Here is a 19363-nt window from a genome sequence, read left to right as displayed (position 1 = left end):
ATAGAGATCTATGGGAAATTCACTGCCTAAAGCAGAAGTGGCGGATAGACCTCTGCTCAGCAACACACACATCAGCTTTCTGGGCAGTATTTCCCAGACTGACGACACCCTATTTGGCTGGGCCTGCTTGCAAATCTGGTGAGTTCAGTGTATAGTTCCTGTCAGCACCACATGAGAGCAGCTATGGCTAGTTCTTCACAGTATCTATTTTATGGAACGTATAGTAAGAGAATACTGTAAGACTACTGTAACTATGCTAGTGATATTTCAGTGGGTCAGGGGCTTGTGTATCCCAGATGTAACTTATGGGCAGTGTGCCAGAGCAACATACATGTCTATTCACAAGATTACTTGATGCTTCTACATTTACTATACATACCTGTAATGCATGTACATGCCACAAAATGTCTTCCTATGTAATAAGACTTCTACTTATTTTACTGCAATAAGAATGAAAATTCAATACATTTTTCATTGCTGATATTTTATTTTAAAGAAAAAAAAAAGTGTCACGGCACTCTTACACTCTTAGTAACAAGAAAATGTTTTCCAGAAAAAAACACAATACCACCCCCCCAATCTCCTCATAATATTGTCCATTTTTGTTCAGTAAAATGTGGTCAACATTTAACATTCTAAAAAAAGTGAAAAATACAGCAGCCAACCAGATTTTTAAGTGCTTATTAAGTGTTTAAATCACAAAAAAAAAAAAAAGTGTTTTAGAAAATAGCCAAATCTTTAAGGGACAAAATGTGAATTTTCTGTGAGAGGGGAAAAAAAAAAGCAAAATCATTGACTGAATTGTAACCATGGCTACAACAAAATATTTGAACACAAATCCAATGAAAATGAGGAACTGTAACCTCTACTCATTTAGAACATTCCATAACCAGATACAAGTGGAGAAATGTGCTTTTTATATTCTCCATGGGGGCATCGATTCAGCAAACTGCAGCCCTCCTGGGATTTGGGCTTATGTAATAAGCCAAAACAAAGAATATAAATCTATTATGCCAGTCACAAATTGCTGCATATATTCTGCATTTCAGAGGGTATTGTGTTACACTTCAAAAACATACATGTGAAAGTTATTTAACCGTTTCATATGCAAACGTAATTTAACTGAACAAAAAACTCCCCCATATGCAACAGCCACTAGACAGTTCTGGAAGATTTCACGTATATTTAAGAGGCATGCCTATATCGCATTACAGTTGTTTCCTTCATCTAGCAATAGCAGAGAAGTGCTTAAATAATAATGAGGCTCAAATGCATTTACTTCAAACTGTTTGCATTGGTGTAGTCGAAAAGTCGGTACCATACTCATGCTGCACAGTTGTTACAAGTGATGTGTACCCTTCTCACTACACACCCCAACCCCCTGTATTTTGGAGTTTAGCCCAAATGACCTTTCAATGGCATGGGCTAAGTTCAACTGCAGGTTAGGATATGAAGACCTCCCACAGACAGACAGAAATAAATGGAAATAATCTCACGTTTTGACATCTGGTTCTGGCTTGTGTCCCCTCTTGCAGGAAACTTGCCTCTGTAGGCTGGTTCTACATTATGGGAAGGGGGAGGGGTGAAGAGGAAAAAAAATTGCTGGTGTACTGAGAGTCAGAAGGCTAACACTTTAAATATTTTGCAGAGCTGAGGCGTGACCATACAGTCAATACTAAACAAATGTCTCTGGCAAGAAGACAGCAGTATTAAGACATCACTGTTTCCCAGACTGCCGGCCTGGCTTTTTGTCTTGCTGGCCCCTTCCTCCACCAGGGGCGCCCCTGCCTCGCCCTCCAAAGACACCTGAAAAAAATGTAGAGTTTGTTAGTGTTCAGTTTGCTGGAAATCTGAGATAGAGGCAACCATTATTAATTAAATGCTCACCTTCTAACCACTTTTTTCAGTATTGTTTTCACACAGTACACCAGAATTTTCAACTTATTTCAATTACTTTCATTACTATTTTTTTCATTTCAGCTGTCTTTCTAACATTGAAGTTTTTCACCTTTTCATTTCTCTGTGGAGTAGCTGGGTTGTAACCTGTTCTCATTTGATACGTTAGTTGATACATTTCTGATATTTGGCCCTGCTGAGCATAATCTCATTAGTCAGCCGATATAGCCGATACAATAATTGCCAACATACCACAAATGCTATGGAGTAAGTTGCAAACTGTAACATTGAGTGTGCAGCAAAACTACTGACTGACGCACAGGTAATTAGAATTAACAATTAGAAAAACTATCTGAAACCAACCATCTGAGAAGAAAAAATAACCGTAACAACAGAAAACAATTGTCCAAAACACAGGCTAAAAAATAGCTCCTACACTTTAATTAGCAGTGTTATGTGTCTGCACCAGAATCATTTCATTGGCCCAGGAGAAGGCACACGGAGCATTTCAGCATCACATGGACTGTGCCATGTGATGTCAAGACAACTTTGTAACATCTTTGTGTTGAAACTAGGGGCAGATTTATTATGTAGTGTAAAAAAGGTGGAACAATTTGGCATACATCACTGTGGAAAATAACTGCATCAAATCTGGTTTTCGCATGACGTAAAATAAAACACACCTTGATAAATTTGCCATTTGTTTTACACAGCTTTTTACACCATTTTACACAGCATAATGGGGGGGGGGGGCAATGAGAAAAACCAGAGATTATTAACTATTATTTTTCGCCTGTCTGCACAAATGAACCAACTAAGAATGTTTCAGAAACAAACAAGAAGATTCTGGAAGATTTAGTTGCCCTACGACAAACCGCCTTTTCTCTCCCCGAACTGCCTCCCTGCCGCTAAAATTTACATAGCCCGCAGGATGGCACTCGGAACGATTCGCTTTCCCTGCCTTGTGCCTCACGAGGAAACTTCAGGTGACTTTGGAAAACGAAGAGCGCCAAGTGCCATCCCGCCGGTGATTTAGATTCTAGTCGAGGGGAGGCAGTTCGTGGTAGATTAGTCGCACGAAGAAGAGCCGATTTGTTGCCGGGCCACTAATCTCCCTGAATCTTCTAGTGTGTCTCTGCCCTTAATAGTCCCAATTATAGTAATACAACAAATGTTGCATGGTTCATGCAAGATAAATGTCAAAATAGACTAGAACATGTATAGATCTAGTCCGGGACTAGACGGTATCCATCCCAGAGTACTAAACTAGCTTAGCTCTGTTATTGGCAAACCTCTTTACTAAATATTTCAGGATTTATTGAGGTTTAGCATGGTGCAAAGAGACTGGTAAATTGCTAATGTGGTGCTCCTATTCAAAAAGGGATCCCTTTCGCAGCCTTAAAACTATTAGTCTCTTAGTTTGACATCAGTTGTAGGAAAGCTTTTCGAAGGGGTATTAAGGGATGATATGGACTTCAGTGAAAATCAGAAGCATTTGATACAGTACCACACAGAAGGATGATGTATATATTAAGGAATATTGGCCTAGCATAGTAAGGCATCACCTGGAGTATGCAGTGCAGTTATGGACTCCAGCCCTTAAAGGGATATTGCCTTGGGAAAAAAAATTTTTCAAAATGAATCAGTTAAAGGGGAACCGTCACCCAAAAAAATATTCCAAATCCCATTTTATCACGTTAGTCAAGCAAAATTAACTTTAATTACACTGTATAAATTATTTGAATCTAGTTTTCTTCAGTCTGGGAATTCATAATTAAAACAAGCAGGCAGCAGCCATTTTGTGGGACACTGTTATTAAGGCAAGTCTTGTATCATCTCAGAATCTTGTTTGTGCACCAGAATGGGGGACCGGATGTCCATTCCCATGTCCTGGTTACACAATTAAATGGTAAAGGGAACTTAGGCTTGTCCCACCTCTATGCCTAGGCATAGAGGAGGGGCAGGCAATATTTGATTGACAGTTGATATTTTTAAATGAGCTTACAACAGCTATGAATGAATTTTGATTTCATGTTTAATTTGAAAAGGACTTTTATTATACAGATTTTTATGTCTGGGTGACGGGTCCACTTTAATAGTGCTGCTCCAGCAGAATTCTGCACTGAAAGCCATTTCTCAAAAGAGCAAACAGATTTTTTTATATTCAATTTTGAAATCTGACATGGGACTAGACATATTGTCATTTTCCCAGCTACCCCAAGTCATGTGACTTGTGCTCTGATAAACTTCAATCACTCTTTACTGCTGTACTGCAAATTGGAGTGATATCACCCCCTCCCTTTTTCCCCCCAGCAGCCAAACAAAAGAACAATGGGAAGGTTACCAGATAGCAGCTCCCTAACACAAGATAACAGCTGCCTGGTAGATCTAAAGCTGGCCATAGATGTTGAGATTTTTAAAAGTTCAGATCCTGATCGTGAGACCACGATCTTCTCAGAACGATCGTACGATCGTATGAATTTACAATCAACTAAAAAGACCAATTTACCAGGAAAACAAAGGGGAGCTGCCTGCTTGGCCCTGAAAAAAATGTTTGTTGGTCCCAGTGCAATGTATCTATGTTTGCAGGGCCAAGCAGGCAGCTCCCCTTTGTTTTCCTGGCAAATTGGTCTTTTTAGTTGATGGTAAATTCATACGATCGTTTCCGAGAAGATCGTGGTCTCACGATCAGGATCTGATCTTTTAAAAATCTCAACATCTATGGCCAGCTTTAGAACAACACTCAATAGTAAAAACTCATGCCTCACTGAGACACATTCAGTTACATTGAGAAGGAAAAACAGCAGCCTGCCAGAAAGCATTTCTCTCCTAAAGTGCAGGCACAAGTCACATGACCAGGGGCAGCTGGGAAATTGACAAAATGTCTAGCCCCATGTCAGAATTGAATATAAAAAAATCTGTTTGCTCTTTTGAGAAATGGATTTCAGTGCAGAATTCTGCTGGAGTAGCACTATTAATTGACGCGTTTTGAAAAAAAACATGTTTTCCGATGACAGGATCCCTTTAAGAGGGACATAAATGAGCAGGAAAAAGTGCAGAGATGTGCAACTAAACTGGTTAAATAAATGGAAGACATAAGGTGTTATTTTCTAAAACTTTTTTTTCCTCATATTTTACCAGAAACAAATGACTTAACTCCCACCCACAAATTTGGCTTATTTACTAATATTTTAGTTTGAAAAAATGGAATTAAAAAAAAAAAAACTCCCCAAAACTTTCATGAAGGTTAAAAACATCTTTAAATGGTTAAAGGGACAGCTGCTATTGATTTTCACATGCCTTTGACAAGTTTAAGATGGAGTATTTTTGGACTCAGACTTTTAGCAGCTTCGGGCATAATAAACCTAGAAAAGTTTTTTTTTCTTTTTCCACTAACAAAAACTCAACTAATTATTTTTAATAAATAACCCATTTAAACTGGGTAGACTGGTTAGGGTTGTTCTCTCTGGAAAATAAGATACTTGTCAGGGGACATGATTAATCTTTACATTAGTACATTAGAGGGCATTGTAGACAGATAGAGATCTTTTTTTTTTTTCAATAAAATGGATCACACCAGAGGCCATCCATTTAGACTAGAAGAAAATAACTTTTATTTGAAGTAGCTTAAGTGGTTCTTCACAGTGAGGACAGTGAGTTGTGGAATGCACTGCTGAATGATGTTGTGATGGTTGATTCTGTTAATGCCTGTAAAAGGGGCTTGGATGATTTCTTGGACAAGCATGATATTCAAGACTATAGTGATACTAAAATCTCCTTTTAATATAGATATTGGTATATATTTTATGCAAGTGTATGGAGGGGTTGGTGAGTGAGTGTGTATATGCGCTGGGTTTCATTTGGAGGGGTTGAACTTGATGGACTTTGCTCTTTCTTGTTAATCACAATTAGTATAAATTAATCTCAATCAATGGTGTAGATTCATTAATAGCTCATCAGCTGTTAAAGACAATAAGGAGCCAGGGTGTGGTGCTTGCCATGTTTTTAAGGTTACAGAAAAATATATATCCACTCGTGGGACCTCTGTGGGGAAAGAGAGCTTTCAAAACTTGCTTTTTATATAAGTCAATTGGCTAGTAAGTCTGTAATATATTCACCACTTAAAGGAGAAGAAAAGCTACCGAAGCAGTTAATTGCACAAGGAGCACCGGATGCCAGTTTATACCCCTTGAAATTAAGAGCAAATTGCGGTCTATACAGATTCTTTTCCCCCTCAGATTATGGGCTATTGCTCGAGACTTCTCCAAAGAAAAGGCACTCTGAGCTTAAACAGACCAAGTGCATATAGATAACGTCTTATTTGATTCAATTCCACAGCTCAATTACCATATACTTTATATTACTTTTATGTTAACATATGCACAATCTTAAAACCAGCAGCCATTGGTTCTGCTGCATTCACTTTGCGCTACTTCTGCCGCATTAGTAACTTTATCTCCAAAATTCCAGCAGGTCTCTCTCACAGCCACCTCCATGCCAATGTGTGTTTCACTATACTCTGCTTTATCAGTGTGCATGGATGTCAATTCTTAGTAGCCTCTTAAAGCCCTTTCTTATGATTGAGCAGTGGAATTGAAGGAAATCAGACTATGTATATTTGTACATTTTAACATGTAATTGATCAAATAGAATATTAATTTACTGAGAGACATTAATAAATAATGAATTTTTTTTGAAGAAATTATTACAGAGTGTGTGTTATGAGTGACTTTTGTTATTGTACAAATTTGATCATATTTTTGCTCCTCATGCACACCACGCACCACCAACAATCGGAGTTGGGTAGTGCTTCTTCCAAAGCAGGTGAGTGCGTCAGCCACCAATTATAATAATCAGTCAATATTAAAAGGCAAAATTAATTACCTCGCCCACCTCCACCGGCTCCTCTACCCTTCATCTGTTTTTGTTGCTGCATGCCTCCACGACCTCTGCCCTTTGACATCACTTCTTCCTTTACCATGTCAATAATCTCATCAGGAATCCGCAAATATTTAATTGTGCTTCCACGTATATAGCACTCTGGCATCCTCCAAAATTTATCACCATCCTGTTATGGAAAAATCACATAAAGCATCAGTATAGCAAGAAAGTTTTGTAGTTCCTTAATTTAATGGTATATTAATACAAAATTCAGCAAATCTTTTTTGTAAAATGCTAACATTTTTACTAAATATGATACATAAAAACCTAGCTAGTGCTATACCTTCTCTTTCACTTGTATTTCTCAGTACACCCATGAGCTGTCTGTATGTCATGGTTTTTTTGGTATTAAAATAGGTTTAGTTACTTCATCTGTGGTTTTGTCATGTACAAGGCCAGCACTGTCCATGTACTGGTCATTATACCACAGTTGGGATGCGACTAATAAGATTGTCTAGCAAAAATAAAGATGCCTTTGGGCAAACCTAGACCTCATCTATCCCACAGGCCTCCAGCCCTCTACTATGCTATACACAGAGCAGCTGCCTTTTAGAATGAGCTAGGGAGGTACAGTCATATTAAAAAGTTTGAGAACCCCTATTAATTCTTTGGAGTTTTGTAGCAACTTCCTTTTAATATATAATATGCCTTATGGAAACAGTAGTATTTCAGCAGTGACAAAGTTTATTGGATTAACAGAGAATATGCAATATGCATCATAACAAAATTAGACAGGTGCATACATTTGGGCATCCCATATGAGATATTACATCAATACTTAGTTGAACCTTTTTTTGCAAATGTAACAGCCTCTACACGCCTCCTATAGCCTTTGATGATTCTGGATGGTGTTATTTTTAAACATTCGTCCATACAAAATCTCTCCAGCTCAGTTAAATTTGATGGGTCAGAGCAATAATTTTTGATGATATTCAAGTCGGGGGACTGTGATGGCCATTCCAGAATATTGTACTTCTCCCTCTGAATAAATGCCTTTGTAGATTTCAAAGTGTATTTCGGGTCATTATCTTGTTGGAATATCCAACCCCTGCGTACCTGTAACTTTGTGACCGATGCTTGAACATTATCCCGAAGAATTTGCTGATATTGGGTTGAATTCATCTGACCCTCGACTTTAACAAGGGCCCCAGTCCCTGAACTAGCCACACAGCCCCACAGCATGATGGAACCTCCACCAAATTTGACAGTAGGTAGCAGGTGTTTTTCTTGGAATGTGATGTTCTTCTTCCACCATGTAAATAATTTTGTTATGACCAAATAACTCAATTTTTGTCTAATGAATCCAAATTACTTTGTTCCAAAATGACTATGGCAAGTCTAAATGAGCTTTTGCATACCTCAAGCGACTGTTTGTGACATCAGTGCAGAAAGGCCTTCTTTCTCATCTCCCTGCCATACATGTTGCCAAAACGTTCTTTGTGCAAATTGCGCTGAAGTGTAGAACAATGTACAGATACACCATCCACAGCAAGATGTTCTTGCAGGTCTTTGGAGGTGATCTTTGGATTGTCTGTAACCACTCACAATCCTCCACATATGCCGCTTCTGTATTTTTCTTGGCCTGCCAGACCTGGGTTTTACAGCAACTGTGCCTGTGGCCTTCCATCTTCTGATTCCTGACATTCCTTACAGTTGAAACTGACAGTTTAAACCTCTGAGATAGCTTTTTGTAGCATTCCCCTAAACTATGATAGCGAACAATCTTTGTTTTCAGATCTTTTGAGAGTTGCTTTGAGGATCCCATGCTGTCAATCTTCAGAGAAAAGTCAACAGAAGCATAACTTGCAATTGGCCACCTTAAATACCTTTTCTCATGATTGGACACACCAGCCTATGAAGTTCAAGGCTTAACAAGTTAATACAACCAATTTGGTGTTGCTAGTAATCAGTATTGAGCAGTTACATGCATTCAAATTAGCAAAATTACAAGGATACCCACATTTTTGCACAGCCAGTTTTTCACATTTGGTTTGATTTCATACAACTGAATACTGCTTCACTAAAAAACTTTGTTCATAAAACACCCCAGTGTTCCTGGGAAATGAAAGACATACCACGGTTATGTTTTTTGTTGAAAGTGGAGTAAATCATTATGCAGGCTGAGAGGTGTTCCCAAACTTTTTCATATGACTGTATAAATACAGAGCTGAATCATCACAGCAATTGGATTTCACTTGGTATTATGCAAACAGATATTTTCCATTAAGTCACATGTTCCAGAACTGTTGAACTCTAGATGGGGAGCATTCTTTATGCCAATTTGGCTCAGATAAAAATGTATTAGTTGGACATTCCTAGAACAACATTGACTTCTCTCTAAACACATTAAGCTATGGGAGGGCCCAAGCAGATGTTGGACTGCAAATGGGCTTGACCCTAAAAAGACAGAAAACTGCTGCATTAAAATACTGATATTTAAATCACACCCGGAATCTCAGAACATTTAAGTACTCACTAAGACAACAAGATGAAACTTAATTCTATATTTTGCAATATACATGCACGACAAGAGCAGTACAGGTGCACATACTTTTCATTCTGTTTTGCTAGCGTTATTACTGCAACAGCTGCTTTGCCAGAAGTTGCCATTCTGAGATCTAATATATATATATATATATATATATATATATATATATATATATATATATATATATATATATATATATATATATATATATATATATATATATATATATATATATATATATATATATATATATATATATATTGGCCAGTCTGTTCAAATTTTGGTTTTGGCAAGTGACACTGAAGAGACTTCTTTGCCCCAAGTACAAAAAACTGATACCAAGTAATTTATTTCCTCTTGCATTTAATAAGCTTACTCTGCCACCTAGTGGGCAACTGCAAACCTTTGAAAATACTTTAGATGCATATTCTTCAACGTGATAAAACGGCATTCAAGAAACAGAAATATCTTTTGAAGAAAAAATGCACTGTGATAGTTGGCAGCACTATGGTGTATTAACACGTTGCAACGCAAACTGCAACATGCAAGTGCAAATGATATAGATATATATATATATATATATTTTTTTAATTCATTTTACTATACAAAATATTTCTGTAGATCCAGTAAATAAGATAACTACTAAATGGTCTTGATGCTTTTGAATGCACTGTACTGACCTCATTCAGGGCAAAATTTACATTTGACGATGTATCCAAGAACAGATTGCATTTGTTTGTGTTTTAACATGTGCCAAAGCATGTGTTTCATCTTCTCTATGAGTATTTTGCCAGCTGTCTGTGCTGCACTTTGCATTACAAATTTACAGTTCAGTGTACAGGGAATAGAATAATCACAAGTTCGAAGTTACTATTTCAACTTTTTAGAATATCCTGCAAAGAAAATACATGCATTTCTACTACATTCTTTTATGCTGTGTGGTTTTGTTAATCTGATTTCTGCATATTTATCATTGTGCTTTTTTCTTACACTATAAAATTTGCAGAAAGCACATCATGTCATTTTCCACAAGGCTGTCATTGTTAGGAGAATTAGTCAGAAAAAAATACACAGACCAATGACTTAGACAATTATAAATTCTATTCCCTACAAACATATTTGTCTAATTCAGCCCTCCATCTTGAATTTGGATGGTTTAATGCTCTTTCTATAATACAACCATTACAAACTTGGCTTACACTTGCAAGAAAGTTTTGCATTTGTGTTAGTGCAGACGTATTCCATGATCTCAGATCTTTCTAGCAAAAAATGTCAAATATTGTCTAGAGGGGGCGTGGTCTGATGGCGCACTGAGTGAGACGTGTTTTGTGGAGCTCCGACACACTGCTATCTTAAACTCTTATTAGACCTGTTGTTCCTCGCCCAAATGAGGAGAAATCAAAAAGCACCGACTGTCGGTAACACCCCAAAGATCCCTGCCGCGAAACGGAACCGGGATATCGAAGAATTCTTTGAGAAACCTCATGACGAGGCGGAGAGGTCCGGTGATTCCAATATGGCGGATGAAGAAGATCAGCGTTCCGTGAGTGATACGCAGCTACTAACACCGGACCCCCCTGCTCTCCAGACGCTCTTGGCTGCTTTACCCAACAAAGCGGATTTGGCACAGCTCTTGTCGGACATACAGTCCTCGATAAAGCAAGAGGTAACTGGCTTACAGACAGAGCTGACTAAAATGGCGGGCAAACTTATGGCTGTGGAATCGGCCCAGTCGGGTCTACTTGACAAAACAGACCAGTTATCCGCAAGAGCCACTAACCAAGAGCGGCAGATTTATATGCTAAAAAGGGCGACGGAAGATCTAGAAAATCGCAACAGGCGATGCAACATCAGAATCAGAGGGCTTTCAGAAAAGGCTGACCTCCCAGAAGCCCGCCGCTCTGTCGAAGGCCTTTTCCGACAACTACTAGGCCTGGGCGCGGAGGAACCACTTCCAATCGAACGGTTCCACAGAGTGATGTTTGGGAGGCAGGGGAAACCTAGGGATTTGCTGTGCTGCATGCATCGTTTTGCCCAAAAGGAGGAACTCCTGCGCAGAGCGAGGGAGGCGGGCGAGTTGGACATCGAAGGTGACAAGATTGAGCTCTATCAGGATCTGGCTCACTCTACGATTCTACAACGCAGATTTCTGAAAGAGTTAATAGATGTCCTTCGATCACAAAAAGTTGTTTACCGTTGGGCTTTTCCGTTTGCCTTGGCGGCTAGACACAACGGTACTTGGATATATCTCCGGGAACCTGCCGACGCAAGCCGCTTCTGCTCTGCCTTGGATATCGCAACCCCGGACCTCTCCGCTTGGGCTCACTACGTATATGGCTCTGAGGACTTCGTTCCTGATGGCTGAACGGAAGGCGCCAGCTCCCATTTTTGCTCACTTACCTGAACACCGAGTGACCTGCTTCAGGTACCCTGTGATCCTTATGGCTGACACTCTCAGGGATTATCCTATGGTGCTCTGATGGTTTTTTGAGTGTGTCATATTTAGCTCTTTGCTTTGTTTTGGCTTGGTTTTGCCTTTTTGGAATAGCCCCTCTTGACTTTTGGGCCTCCCGTTGTTCAAGCTTGGATAATTGCTCTCCCTTAGACCTTTGGTCTCTCTTTTCTACCGCTTCTGGATCTACTATTATTGCTGCTTCACAGCCTTTACCGGGGCAACATCTCCAGGGCAGTGTGTATAGGTTCAACATGCCAGGACATCACCATATGCTGATCCCCTTATGATGTGCTTTTTACCTGTGTCTTGTCATCATTGGGTTAACTATTCCCTCTTCAATTGTCTGAGCGACAGCCTGCCTGAAATGTGTTAGCGATATTTTGGATCCTTTAAATGGGCGGAATAACATCTCTGCTTCCTGGGGTTTGGTGCCTTTTTTTTTTTTTTTTTTTGCCGGGCAGGAGCCCCTGTTTTGGGTGCAGAACACGTTGGCCATACATGTACGTGTGTTAACAACATTGGCTGCCGTTTAAGTACTTTGCTCTTGTACTCATTTTGCTCTTATATTTCGCAGGTTGTATCCTTGAGCAATCTTTCTCTGTTTGCATCTACGTTTACATGCAAGGCTACTGTGATGCTATGTTCTGTGTATCTCTGTTTTGCATACGTGGGAATGTAGTAGAATGTAGATATGGGTTCCCCCCCCCTTTTTTTTTTTTTTTTTTTTTACTATTTCTAAGCATAGTCTTTTGGGCATCTCCCAGGCTTGTAGGTGGTGCTTGGCCCAGGTTAGCAACTATACTTTCCATTCACTATGGTTTAAGTAAAACTCTCAAATTGTTTATGTTATCAATGTTTGCTGTTATATTTGCTGTTATATTGTGTCGGAGCAACACGCTCGGTTAGTTAGACCCTCCCCTCTTCTACGCTCCACGGTTCTCCCTACTACACGGGGGTAACGGTTTGTAGTATCCCCGTTAGTAAGAGCGTATTACCTTTTGGGGGAGGAAAATTTTTTCCCGCTTCTCCCTTATACAATTTTCTTGACCCTCTTTTCACTTTCCCTTCCTTCTTTCATCTCCCTACTTTCCTGTACATACTCTTTTGCCCTCCCTTCTGTCCCCTCTTCCTATCCTTTGGCCTTACTCTTACCTTCTTTTCTTCCTCCTCTCCTCCTCCCCTCCTTTTTTTTTTTTTTTTTCTTCCCTTTCTTCACACCCCTCATTTTGGTCTCTATCCCTCTTTTCCTCTCTCTCTTCTCTTCCCTTACTTTTTCCTTGGTCTACCTTTAGTATCTTGCCATAATGCAGTCCCGACAACAACAAGTTGCTTCACGAGGTACTTCTCAGGTAAAAGTGGTCAGCTTAAATGCAAACGGTCTCAATTCAACCAAAAAACGTATCCTACTCAGCGCAGAATTGCGAAGGTTAAAGACTCAGGTAGCTTTTATTCAAGAAACCCACTTCAAAGTGGACTCGGTCCCCCGCTGGTCCAACAAATACTTTCCAGAGATACATTGTAGTGTCCCCCAACAGAATAAAACTAAGGGGGTGGCTATCCTCTTTGGCAGGAACTTCCATTTTAAGGTTCTCTCCACCAAAAAAGATCCTAATGGTAGGTTTGTTTTTGTGAAAGGTACCCTAGGTACTCAGAAAATCACCTTTGCCAATATTTACTTGCCTAACGAGCATCAAGACGTTGCGTTTCACAATATCTCAGAAGTTCTCCTGAGCTTCATGGACGGCCTTTTAATCTTGGGTGGGGATCTGAATGTTTCTCTGGCTCCTCTCATTGATTGCTCCACATGCACAGCGTGCCTGTGAGTGTCTCTCGTAATATTGTTAGAGACCTTCACCGCCTGCAGGTAGTTGATGCATGGCGTCTTGTCCAACCTGCAGGAAAGGACTATACTTTCTATTCCGCCAGACACAACCTTTATACTAGAATTGACTATCTGTTCCTGTCCCACCATCATCTTGGCGTTTTGGGTGATGCTGAAATTTACACCCGCACATGGTCCGACCATGCTCCTGTGTCTGTGACGGTGTCTTTGAACACGGATTTCTCTAGAGATGGCACTTGGAGGGTGAACGAATCGGGGCTAAAAGACAAGGCGTTCTTAGACGAACTTAGGGTTGCCCTACAAAATTATTTTACGGAAAATGTGACTGATGATGTCAACCCTCTTACGGTTTGGGAAGCACATAAATGCTGCATTAGGGGCATTCTTATTCAATTGGGTTCTAGGAGGAAGCAGGCACATAAGGCTAAACATGAGAAGTTGTTATTTGATATCCGGCAATTGGAGACCACTCATATGAGTACCTCCGATGCAGCCTCTCCGATGAAATTAGTGGAATTACGCACAGCCCTGACAAACCATCACGACCTTTTTGTAGAGAAAGTCATCACGAGAATGAGGCATAGATTTTATGAGCATGGGGACAAATGCGGTAGATTACTTGCCCGTCTCCTACGCTCGCAGGTCACCAGGAATTACATCCACAGCATTCAACCAAAGACGGGGGGTGCTTTACACCACAGCCCCCTTATAGCTCAGGAATTTCATAGGTATTATTCTGCTCTCTATCAGCTCGAATCCCCCACAGTAGTGGACGGCATCCCTCACGCTGATGCTATCGACACTTTTCTTAACTCTGTTGCTCTCCCTAGCTTGAATCCAGATCAGCGAGCAGCTCTTGACGCTGACATTACGGCTGATGAAGTTTCCCAAGCAATTAAATCTTCTCCGACGGGCAAAAGCCCGGGACCGGATGGTTACACTGTGAGCTATTATAAAGCATGCTCAGATATCCTTATCCCTCATCTGACTAAAGCATTTAATGCTCTGCAGTCGGACGCCCATCTCTCCCACACTTCTCTGGAGGCACATATCTCACTGTTATTGAAAACTAATAAGAATCCGGTGGACCCTGGCAGTTATAGGCCGATCTCCCTGATAAATGTCGATGTCAAGCTCCTAGCAAAGATAGTCGCTTCCAGAATACAAACAGTACTAAACCCGTTGATCGGTCTTGACCAAACTGGCTTTATCCCGGGTAGAGAATCAAGAGACAATACTAATAAAGTGATTAATATACTACATTACGCAAAGCGTACCAACACCCCCCTCATGCTCCTGTCCACTGATGCCGAAAAGGCCTTTGATAGGGTTAGCTGGACATATATGTTTAGGTGCCTCACAAAATTTGGAATGGGTGAACGTATTAGTAAGTGGATACAATCTCTGTATGATGGGCCTGTAGCCAGGGTCAGAGTCAACGGGGTGCTCTCCGAGTACATACATATCAAGAATGGCACTAGGCAGGGATGCCCTCTTTCCCCTACTCTATTCGCCCTTGCGCTGGAACCCTTTCTCGTGCATGTCAGGTCTCACTTAGATATTTCGGGTGTTGCGATTAGGGGCAAACAACAGAAGATAGCAGCTTACGCCGACGACCTGCTTTTCTTCATAACTAATCCTATTGTATCAATCCCCAATTTGAATAATCTACTGGATACGTATAGTCAATTAAGCAATTTCAAGATAAACTTCTCCAAGTCAGTTGCGCTAAACATCTCCATTCACCCGCAAACGATCCAGGGACTTTCTCAGAATTTTCCGTATAGCTGGGCGCATCATCAGCTCACGTACTTAGGCATTACGATTACAAAAGATTATGATGAGTGGGTGGAGATCAATTGTAAGAAATTACACAACACGTTAGCTAAAGATTTCCGTGCCTGGTCCAAGCAGCCTTTGTCATGGGTGGGCCGAATTAATGTTGTTAAGATGAATGTTATGCCTCGTTTGCTCTATTTGTTCCAATGTGTCCCGCTCTTCTATCCTACCAGCTGGTTGAAGACTTTTCAATCCTCTATTGTTAAGTTTATCTGGAATAACAAATCCCCTAGAATCAAATCGGTTCTCCTATACAGGAAAAAAATTGATGGGGGTCTGGCCCTCCCGGACTGTACACGATATCTTAGGGCATCGATACTTAATAGGATACTTGATTGGTCTTACCATGTAGACAATAAGGGATGGGTTGAAATCGAACAACAATCCTCGGGTACGCACCTTCTGCACTTGCCTTGGATTGATAAGCTACATCGGAGGATATTATATCCCTCGCACCCGTTACTTAAAAATACTCTGAAGATTTGGGATTTGGTAAAATGCAGCCCTAGTATTACATCTTTTCCTTCGCCCCTTATGCCGATCACGAACAACCCGGCGTTTCCGGCGGCGCTTAGACCCAAAGCGTTTCACGAGTGGTTGGTAGATGGCCACCTACAATTTGTACATGTGTTGGAGAAAGGGCAGCTCGCTAGCTTGGAGCTTCTTAGGCAAGCCAGACCTAATGCTTCCCTCCAAGATTATAAATATTGTCAGATTAAACACTTCTTTGCTTATCTGGGAGGTGACAAAGTGTTGGGGAGACCACTAACTCCATTTGAAAAATTATGCATTTTGGAACTCCCTCCGTCACACACGATATCGCTTACTTATGATATGTTGGGGCCGGTGTTGGCAAGGAAGCAACTTCCATTTATAAAGGCGTGGGAAAGAGATCTTGGCTTAGATATTCCTGAAGATTTGCATAAACGGGGCATAGCTAATCTGATGTTCAGTTCTAGATGCTGCAAAATTCAAGAGTTAAATTATAAGATTCTGTGTAGGTGGTACTACACACCGGTCAAATTGAACCGCATTTACCCCACTGTTAGTCATTTGTGTTGGAGGTGTAAGGCTAATGTCGGCTCTCTATTGCATATTTTTTGGGAATGCCCCGACCTCGCTGAATATTGGGCCACGATCCTACGTCTTTGCTCTATTATATTAGGGAGGCAGTTGCCCAACTCCCCTGCTCATATCCTACTATTTTGGGAACTGGAGAACGGGGATGGTCCCTCAGATGTACCTTTAGAGCGACATCTGCTGAATGCCGCTAAGGCACTCATCCCCAGACTGTGGAAATCCACCGTTCCTCCTTCTGTTAAGGATTGGGCCGTGAAAGTTAATGAAATTGCCAAATTCGAGGAGTTATCCACTTTCTCCAGTAAGCAACACTTACGATATAGGGATGTATGGTTGAGATGGTTGCTATTCAGGGAGACGGATGACTATGCACTACTCTTTACGTCCTGAGCAGGGCGACTCGGTTGTATCCTTAGGCCTACCTGACACCCATGCACTAGGTCCTCCCCAGGCTGGGGGGCTTCGTCATTTACTCCTACATGTATGTAATTGTCGTTAACTCTAGCGGGTGTACTCTGCTGTATTGTTTTGATAGGAAGTACTGCATTTTTATACCTATGTACTGCATGATTTGATATTGCTGGCTTTGACCTTTCCCCCTCCCCCCTTTCCTTTCTTTTTTTCTGTACCCCCCCCCACTTTTGAAAATCAATAAAAACATATTTCAAAAAAAAAAAATATTGTCTAGAAAACACATTTCAAATTTAAAATACATGAAGCTTCTTTTATTTGGGCTTCTTGAGGTAGTAATGAAGTTTAAATTATGGGTCAGTGGGATTGTATTTACTAAACATATAAAAGATGGCTGAAAACAAAGCAATCAATGCATATCTCAGCTAGCAGGGGAATACTCAATGCCCACCACATGTCTCATATATCCATGACACTTTCTTGCAAAAATTTCAGAGGATCACATTGGCACAATCTGACCACACCCAGGAGAGTGAAATTATAGTGAACGGGACCAACACAAGTCAATTGGTAATTACACATGGAATCTGTTAAATTATATTGCACTTTATTACTCAGGGGATCTTAATCTGGCTATACTTCATGATTGGCTTACTTGTCCCATCTAGTATGGACAAATCATATAAGAAGGGGCTTCGGACAAATTTGGGAAAATAAACCCTTTGATCTTGTAGGCCACATGGGCAATCTAAGCACCATTGCAGTGCAATTTATTTCTTACAGAAAGGTGAAATCAAAGGGAGGATAGTGATTGGGAGTCCAAAAATTGCACAACATAATTACTGTTGATTTTTATTGAAATGGGAAGAGTGTGATACTGCTGGTGCTAAGCCATCCAAATACTGCAGTGTACCAGTATTGTTTAGTGCAGTATTTTTGCAGTATTTTTTATTTTTATTGGATGCCTTGCGATCAAAGAAAGCCTAAGGTATAAAACAATCTTTATAGTTAAATAAAACATACCCTTGAAGTACAGATAACTTCTCTTAGATTGATGTTCATCCAGTTGTCACAGCTCACTAGATGACCATTGTATGTTTCACCATTCTTTAATTCCACCAACTGAAAATCAAAACAGAAGGTATCTCAAATTAAGATTTATCACACAATCAAATTAAATACCAACAATAACCTTCAACAGCATAGGACACATTAGCCTATATCTATAGAGTATACCTTAAAATAGTAGAGCGGGTGTGTGGGTGTGTGTCTGTATATATGTATATATATATATATATATATATATATATATATATATATATTTTTTTTTTTTTTTTTTTTTTTTTTTTTTTTACACACACAGGCTCAATAATACACTGTACTTAAACTTATAGGTGATTCAAAAGATTTATTGTATAATTCAACATTTTAGTTGGCTCTACAGCTTTTTTCCAAGGCAAAATACTATGTAACACACTCTTCCTGCAAACATTGAAAAGAAGAGGAAATGTATTCCTGCTTAATTATAAACATGGAAATATCCCAAATTGGCTGATCCCATCACATGCCCTGCATATAGCAGAAAGAATTGGGTCAGATGACCATATAAGGGATGGTGAAATTCTATTGTTTGATGCTGGTTGTAGCTATGGTTGGTCGGGATTCAATACCAAATTCAATTAAGAATTGTACATTCTTTAGTAACATATAAAGGGAATTGTGTCAAAGGCAGTAGTGCAGGGGAATAAGACCTGGCCTCACACATTATGAATAACATTAAAAGCTCACTGGAATTTACATAAATAAAATCTACAGTAAAGTACACTGAAGTATAGAATAAAACACCTTATTTATGGAAAAATCTTCTTTACTGTACATGGCATTAAGGTTTCTTAATGTGTGGCAGATTCAACAATTCTTTTGTTCCTTCAAATGCCAACTGAACGTTTTGCACCTGAGTTCTTCCCTGAAATAACTATAAATTTACTATGTAAAAAATTATTCTGCTGCAAAACTAAAAACATATATATGCTGAAAAAGGCACATTGTTTTAAATTAAACCACGTTTCTTATATGCAAAGACCAATTGACATGCTACCTTAATTATAAAGGTATTTATCAAGATTTGGTTAGAGTCCATTAACTTACCATTGGGTGATTCTGGGCGGTTTTTAATAATGATAACGGCAGCTAAAAAAAACGAAGAGTATCCAGTAAACATAAGTCTAGCATAAAAGATAAAATATACAGTTTTTATGTTTTCAGCCTGTCAACAGTCCTGGCGTGGTAAAGAGTTCTTCTGGCTATAAACTATGCAGTAAATTTTAAATGCATGGTCCACAAAAAAATAACCTATTTTATTTATCTGCATTTATAAAAGTGAGGAGGAGCTTTTGGGCTGACCGCACAA

General features: G+C 39.8%; 1 protein-coding gene across 1 annotated transcript; it reads right to left on the bottom strand.

The window, feature by feature from the left end:
- Nucleotides 1-465: 465 nt before the first annotated feature.
- lsm4.S (LSM4 homolog, U6 small nuclear RNA and mRNA degradation associated S homeolog) lies at nucleotides 466-19143 on the bottom strand (the record flags this gene model as incomplete). The annotated part of the gene is given in 4 exon segments (NM_001094985.1): nucleotides 466-1806; nucleotides 6781-6964; nucleotides 17977-18075; nucleotides 19102-19143. Coding segments are annotated over 4 exon segments (414 nt in total), but the record flags the coding sequence as incomplete, so codon positions are not given.
- Nucleotides 19144-19363: the final 220 nt, after the last annotated feature.

Source organism: Xenopus laevis, chromosome 1S (genome assembly GCF_017654675.1).
Source record: "Xenopus laevis strain J_2021 chromosome 1S, Xenopus_laevis_v10.1, whole genome shotgun sequence".
In the NCBI taxonomy this organism is placed as follows: domain Eukaryota; kingdom Metazoa; phylum Chordata; class Amphibia; order Anura; family Pipidae; genus Xenopus; species Xenopus laevis.
The sequence above is the reverse complement of the archived record's forward strand: the minus strand, read 5'-3'. Positions and strand labels throughout refer to the sequence as shown.